Source organism: Myxocyprinus asiaticus, chromosome 2 (genome assembly GCF_019703515.2).
Source record: "Myxocyprinus asiaticus isolate MX2 ecotype Aquarium Trade chromosome 2, UBuf_Myxa_2, whole genome shotgun sequence".
In the NCBI taxonomy this organism is placed as follows: Eukaryota; Metazoa; Chordata; class Actinopteri; order Cypriniformes; family Catostomidae; genus Myxocyprinus; species Myxocyprinus asiaticus.
The window spans coordinates 65,983,403-65,991,158 of record NC_059345.1 but is presented as its reverse complement, the minus strand read 5'-3'; the positions used below and the strand labels follow the sequence as shown (position 1 = coordinate 65,991,158).

Genomic DNA, 7,756 nt, shown 5'->3' with positions numbered 1-7,756 from the left:
TATTCAATTGGTGACTGTGGTTTTGGAAATCAGGACGTTTCTCAACATTTAATTCACAGTGCTTACCGAAATTCGAACCACTGCCCCCCAGAGGCCGAAGCTGAAAAGGTTGTTGTACATATTGGCACGAGCTCCAGTCTCAGAGTGAAATTTCAGGGTGAATTTTTTTATTTTTATTAACTCTGCCTCCTAAACCAAACCCAACCCTAAACCTAACCTTTAGTGTAAAAATGCAACCTCATAATTACGCTCATCATTGTTTATTTGAACGCATTTACTTCCTGACTCCCACAGCACCAGAACCCATGTCTCTGAGACTGCTTTTGCAACACACTACCAGTAATGCTAGAGGGAGCAGTGATCACATTTTAACTGATTTAAAAGTAATTGAGCAGAACGAGGTTGATTTCAGGGTACATGAACATTCAGAAGCAACATGTCGATTTCCCATGTGATCATGTTTTCATGGATGATGAACATCTTTAAATGTGTTTTAATTTAGCCAACAGCTGCAAAAAAAAGCATTTGCAGATGTGCATGAATCACATTAAGCAGCTGTTTATTTGAGCTGATTTAGACTGCATTCCCTGTTTCACAGTGATCAAAATGTGAGAACCTGCAACATAAAAAAGAGGAATACATCTGCACAAGCTTCTTACTGAAGATTCTGTCTGTTTTCACAAGGACCATAGTTTGTCTTAAGGAAGAGTACATAAAACAATTATGCAAATTTATATTAGCATAATTTTTTCATTACATTTAGTAAAAAAGTAAATGATTAAATGTGTAGCACAGTTTAGAAAGAGCCGTTTTGTTTGTGTACACACAACAGAAAAAAGTCTATTAAATCTGTCAACAAGACGAATGACAACAGAGCAAAAAATCAAGTTACCTTTCATTCCTGTGGCTCTCTCTTTTGTTTTTTATTTCCTCCCCCCGATGCATGTCCTTATGTTGTTTTCTTTAATGTAATGAAAAAGACATGCACATTTTGTAAGGAATCATCCCTCCTTTCTGCCTTAGACTGTGTGGTACTGATTTCCAAACCCTTTATCCTAATTTGCATTCATTAAAAAGTTGTATTTCTCGAAAAGTTCAAATAAACACAAACTTACACTGATGAACATATTTATTTAGACCTTTAAGGATATACACCTACACAAATGGATAAATGTTCATTATACAAATTTATCACATGGCTTTCTGTAATACTTGATTCTGATTAGTCATTGTATTTTGCGGTCAAATAGTCATTTTAGTAATTGAGTTCAGTAACTGTCCCAGGCAATCGATTTTCTACATAGCTGTGCTATTTTCATGTCTCTCATTACCAGTGTTTTGTGTACCCTGATTACAGAGTAATTACTGTAATATAATTACTTTTTACTCAAAAAGTAGTGTAATGCATTACTTTTTAAATTCTTGTAATCAGATAACAGTTACTAACTTTAAGCGAATTACTTTTAAGTTTACTTTAGGTTAACGCTGAAGTCTGTATCTTTTTTTGTATTAAAATACTTTCTTCTATCCCAGCTTAATATGCAGACACAAGTAACATAAGACTATTAACTGTTAATTTTCTGGAAAACTGTAAGCACTGTGTTTCTGTGGCGCTATAAAAATGGCTCTGTTTGTTTTGAGTGACCTGTTTAGACCCGCCTAAACCCATTACTCAACCAATGGCGTGAGTTAGAGACTATCTCTTTGTTTGACCAATGGCAGATGGGGGGCGTATTCAGAAAGCTGTTTTAAAAAGGTTTATTTTTGCAAATCCATTTGGTGGCGCTAGTGGCGCAGAAATTACATCAGATTTAACTAATAGTTCTAAATTAATATTATTTATGTACAGTATAATACATTTCAAATATTATGTTCATATATACTGTACGTCTGTTTACATTTCTGTGACGGCTTCAGGGAGCGAAATAAAGACATTATTTTGAACTTGAGCAGAAAAACAAAACTTTTCTCTGAAAAGTGTTTTAGATTGTAATTTAAAAGTAAAGTGATTAGTAATGTGATTACAGATTACAAATGTCGAGAAGTAAATAGTCATTTGTAGTGGATTACTTTTTGAGTAACTTACCCAATACTGCTCGTAACACATTACACTTTCTTTTTTCAGAGTAGCTATTTGCACCCCAATAGTCTATTGGAAATCTAAACTTACAACAAATGGCATTGTGAGTGTCGCTTCAGTGGCGTGGGGATTAATGACAGTGAGACTGTGCCTTTTCCACCCGTGTTCGATTACGCGTTTGTCGCTTAATTTTTCCCTTTCTGTTTCCTGTCTCCTCTCTTAATAATTTATTTAATACTACTCATAATATTAATGAATATAAAGGTAGTTTTACTATAGTAATATTGTAGCAACTAAGTTTTTAGAAGGAAACCATAGATCTGATGCAATTAACAACAGTGTTGCTACAGTAATATGGTGTTTATATAGTAGCCATGTTTAATTTTGTGGTTACTATGATTTTACTACAAAATACCATGGTGAAACTATAGTTACTGTAGTATAACCATGGGTAATTTTTGTAAGGTAATGTAAGGGTTACAGTAGGTTTAGAGGTAGGGGTTGGTGTAGTGTGTCTTCGGGACTCTTAATAAACACAATTAACACACTGCAGGGATGCCCCTATACTGTTAGTATTCAATTAGGGGTGCAAACAGCATCTACCATTATTTGTACGTGGAATTGTAATAAGCAGGATAATGTACAGTCCGCTTCGTATGATAATGACCAGCTGAATGTACAGCACAAATTTGCTTTGTTTGCTTAGGCTGTTTGTCATAAAGGCTCTTTTTTAGCCATGCACTAAAATGTATAAAATTATTTGTAGAAATATCTGTATAACATATTGGGGAAAACACACACACACACACACACAAAACAGAAAACTCCAACTTTTAACAGGATTTAACAGGAAGTCGTATCATTGTAGAGCACGACAAGGGCATAGAGATAAACTGTAAGCAGTATCTGAAATGAATGAAGTCACAGGGCGCGTGTCATTGTGTACAGTAACTCACGATTCAACACTGTTTTACATGAGATTGCTCCTGTACGGGACAGATCATCATGGTGTCAGAGGCTTTATCACAGCAGTAAAGGTAGAAAAATGGGAAGAGCTTATCTTTAAACGAGTCCATAAATGTGTAGATGTGACTTCTGCTTTGGACATCATAGAATGACACCCGTCCTTCTTCGTAATCTACGAACACACCTACCCTCTTCAGCTTGGGCTCGACAGAGAGCAGGAGGGGTGGAGAGGTAGACACCCGATACTCCTGGCCTTTCTTCATCGCTAGAGCCCAGTAACCGTGAGCTGTGCTCACTGAAATACGCCCCTTTCTGTTGACGGAAGCACGGGCCACGCCCAGGTACCAGTCATCCTTCTCGCCCACCACCACCTCCCAGTATCGGCGGCCGGAAGAGAACCCCTCACGCCCAAGTGAGATAACCACCGTATCAAATCGCTCGGGTGTGTCGGGCAGGTCCTGCCACGCCCCCAGGTGACGTAACTGACGCCCGTCCTCAGATAGCTGCAGCCAGGGGTTTGCTGTGTCCGGGTCAAAAGTTATGTCCACTTTACAGGGACATGGGTAGAAAGAGGCCGATAGAAAACCAAGTTGACCAAGAACAAATATAGATGTTTGTTAAATGCACAATTGACTAGTAATATATGACAAATCAAATGTACAATTAATGGAGAACTTTTAAATAATAAATAAAGAAACATTACCTGAGTATTTTTGAACCCTCCTTAGCTCTGTAATAATTAAAACAGCAAAAAGACATTAACATTGATTATCCATTAATGTTACACACAGGGTCTAATATTGACACTCATTAAGTGCATAAATGGAATAAAAATTGGCTTTGCCGAGTAAATAAAGCAGTTACTTGCCAAATAGCTGGTAACTTTATAAGGAACTTGGTTTAAATCTAATTGTAAGAATGATAATCAGACCCTTTCTGAAGTAACCAACACGAGAAACTGAATTCCAAGACATTCAAACTGTCTACTATAGAAATCACCTGTCAGGATATCAGAAGAAAGTTTACAAGCAGACGTTTATCATGGATGCCACAGAAGTGGCAACAAATAAGTGGAATATTCCTCACATTAAACCACAAAGGGTTATATATACAAAATATATATTGATTTCACTGGGGTTCTTACCCATTTCTACCAGTTTTTCTACTTCTTCAGTTAGTGTCTCCTCCAGTTTGAGGACAGATCTTCTGATGGTGCCCACACACTGATCTGCATGCACACAGGTCTCAGACCAGTCCTTAGTGGGTGGATGAGACATTAACGATGTAAAGTTCTAGAGAAGAAGACGGTAGATGTTAATGAAAAAGTTACCCAAAAAGGAAAATTATATCATCACTTGCTCAGTCTGAATTTGATGTGATGAGAGAGACTGAATACCACTAAAACAAAGACATTAAATACGCAACACATCTGTTATTGCATAGTGCTTGGTGGTTGCACGCCACATTAAGTGCGACCAGTGTAGTACGTACAAGGCCATAACCATGTCTTGAACAATGGGGGGGGCGACCCTCAAGTTTAAGTTTTTCACTCGTTTCTTTAAGAATCTTTACGTTGCTCTTTTCCATACAAAAACAGTTTATACTGACCACTGTTGTCAAGGTCCAAAGGAAAAAAAATCATCATTAAATTCCATAAAAGTAGTCCATAAAACACAAATCGCCTGCATAGTCCCAAAAACACTTGGAATATAGTGCACAAGTCATATGGATTACTTTTATGCTGTCTTTATACTGCACTTTTACTAGTGCTTTAATATGTTTGTCCTTTTTGAATCTTGACAGCTCCTGCTTACTATAAACTGTCATTCTATGGAATAGAGCTGCTTAAAATATCTATTTTTATGTTCCATACAATGTGACAGCATATGGGTTTGAAATAACGTAAGGGTAAGTAAATGACAGAACTACTCCTTTAACTGGTGGATCATTGTTTCAGCACAGACCTGAAAAGGGCATATCCAAAATAAAATAGCTGCAGTTCATGAACCCTGGTCTCTTTTGAAAGAAGACCACTTAAGTCTTAGGAGATGCTGTCCAAAGGTCAGAATTAAAGTCATAAAGAAATGAGAAAAGCTCAAATTGATTGTAAATAATTTATATATAGTTATTTGCATAAAAAAATACTGTATATGACACTATTCTTGCCAAAACCTAAAAACACAATGGAAGCCACAAGTCACAAGTTTTACCATGCTCTACACTCCTGGGCCAAAATAAATAAATAAATAAAATTAAAAAAAAATTGGGCTCAGCCCAAAATGGCAAAACATTAAGCTTTTAATGGTCTCCAATTAATGAGAATTAAACAAATGCACTCCTGGAACACTTCTGTGCCACCATTTGCTCATTAACTTTTGCTGCAGCAAACTGTTTTGGGGAAATTCACTTATATAGGCTTGTTATATGCAAAGGTAAAATCATGATAATTATTAAAATGTTTGATATAAAATTCAAACTAACACATGTCTGAGTGTACAAAGTGTTCCAAAAATATCTTCTGGGATGTTTTTTTTTTTTTTTTTTCTTAAAAGATTAGTCATTAGTTGGTGATCTGCTATACCTGATGCAGCTCATCAAAGGCCTGATAACAAGCTCATAAATGGAACCAGGAGTGATAGAGCAGGGAGAGATCTACAATATGCAGTGTTTTGAGTCCCAAGGTAAAGGAGTGAGAAAATCTGCAGCAAAAAAAAAAACTCACTTATCATGCAGGGGTTACTGTCAGAAACCACATAGCTGGTCTGTGTCAGGCCAACATTCTGAAGTTTACAAAACCCTAAAGGCAGAGAAGATCCCTATTTCTCTAACAGCTATTAAGAGAATAGGTCAACACTTTGAAACAACAGGCGATGTTGCCAGAAAGAAAGGATCTGGAAGGCCCAAAGCCTTTTCATGCAGGGATGAACACCTGCTGAAATTTACAGTTCTCAAAGACAGGAAAAAAAGCCAACACAAACTGTCAGCAGAATTCAAGGCCTCAGAAAACAAGACTCGATTGTGAAGAACAATAACCATAAGGTTATCTAATGCAGGTTTTGTGTCTAGAAGATGTGTTACAAAGCCATTGCTGTCTCAAAAACATCAAAGACAGTATGAAGGTTTTGGCTGAATATGGAAAGTCAATGCATCTCCACCACAGCGAAGCATGGAGAAAGAGGTGTCATGGTTTGGTGAGCCTTTTCAGCTGCTGGTACTGGTGAGCTGCTTCACTGTGAAAAGTCAATTAATGCTTTGAAATACAGGAGAATATTGCAGAAAGCCTTGATTCTCACATTTGAAAAGTTGGACAAGGCTCCTGCCCACACTGCAAAGACCACAAAGAAGTGGCTTGAGAAGTCCATCAGGCTCATGTTTTGGTCTGGTCAGAGTCCAGATTTGAATGGGAAATGTTTTTCAACTACTCATCAACTGTTTGAAGCCATCAACATTGAGTAGAACAATGCTGACTCTTCTTTCTGTAAAAAGCTGTCCACAAGTTTTACCCACAAGACTTAAACATTTAAATGAATCAAAGGGGAAAACTATCCCATACTAAGTTACTTTATCTATTTGTTCAATTCTTGCTGATTTCCTGACCAATGCTTTGTGTTTAAGACCATTAAAACCTTTATGTTTTGCCATTTTGGGCTTGGCCCATTTCTTTTTTTTTTTTTTTTTTTTTGCCCAGGAGTGTAGTTCTAAACTGAGGATGATAACTCTTCTTCTTTGTGTTTTATAGATGATTTTCTAAGACAATATCAAGTTAATTTTCTAAAAGCCTACTTCAAAAGCTAGGTATTCATTCATAAAATGCACACATTCACTCTTCGTCTTATGCCTGATAGGCAGAAAACTGCTCCGTTGATGTTTTCACATTCAAAATTACGAATAACATTAACACTCACGTACTGTACAACATTTCAATTGTAAAATCGTGGGCAATTATCACATTTAGTTAGATACACTCTTAACCGGAACTGTTGATCGTGCTGATGCGTGGCGCTGGAATAACTAGATTCGCAATTAGCTTCTATGAGTCCCGCCTTCATTGATTTGATTGGCCCTTTCTAATGATATTGACGAGCGGTGCTAGACCACTGAGCATGCTAAAAATTTTTTTAACATTATATAATCCCTGCAACAACTTGATGACAATTAGTCAGCGGTGCTGACTAATTGAACTGAAGCAGAACAGCAACAGGGATATAAATTATTGGGGCAATTTGGCCATATAATTGGGCCATATATGATTATTGGGGGGAACACATCCCCCTTAATGTACTGTATATAGTAGTTACGGCCCTGAGTCTGAAGTGCAGTCACAAAAATGTACTCTTATGAGCTGGTTCTTTTTAATAAATCTGTCAAAAAGATTAATGAATTGGTCTGAGACTAGTGAGTTTTTAGTTTGATTTGGTATATTGACTCACTCATTGAATTGGTCAGGGATGTTCTTGACTTACTGAATCATCATTACGTTTGTCATGTCCAACTTAAAATGAACTGCTTCCTCAAAATTACTAAAATAATTGTCAATGGAATTGTAAAAGGTGCACTCAGTAATTATTTTTTTTTTTAGTATGTTGAAGTGGTTTACATTGACTTAAACTGGCATTAGTGGCCTGGATGCTGCATCATTAGGGTTAGGGTTAGTAGTTTTCAGTTACAATGCCATTGTAGAAATTCACTATGCACGGTAAACCAGGATTC

The 7,756-nt window shown here is 36.8% G+C and overlaps 1 protein-coding gene across 3 annotated transcripts in view; it reads right to left on the bottom strand.

Moving 5' to 3' along the window:
* Positions 1-1,124: 1,124 nt before the first annotated feature.
* The window catches only part of LOC127456048 (E3 ubiquitin-protein ligase TRIM58-like), a 30,142-nt gene continuing 23,510 nt past the window's right edge, over positions 1,125-7,756 (bottom strand). For all 3 annotated transcript variants that reach the window (XM_051724360.1, XM_051724367.1, XM_051724352.1), the window contains exons 5-7: positions 4,191-4,338; positions 3,750-3,776; positions 1,125-3,593 (exon numbers count right to left, since the gene is read on the bottom strand). In XM_051724360.1, coding sequence (XP_051580320.1) covers positions 3,040-3,593; positions 3,750-3,776; positions 4,191-4,338 — 729 coding nt within the window. In that variant the 3' untranslated portion in view covers positions 1,125-3,039. The remainder of the gene's footprint in view (positions 3,594-3,749; positions 3,777-4,190; positions 4,339-7,756) is intronic.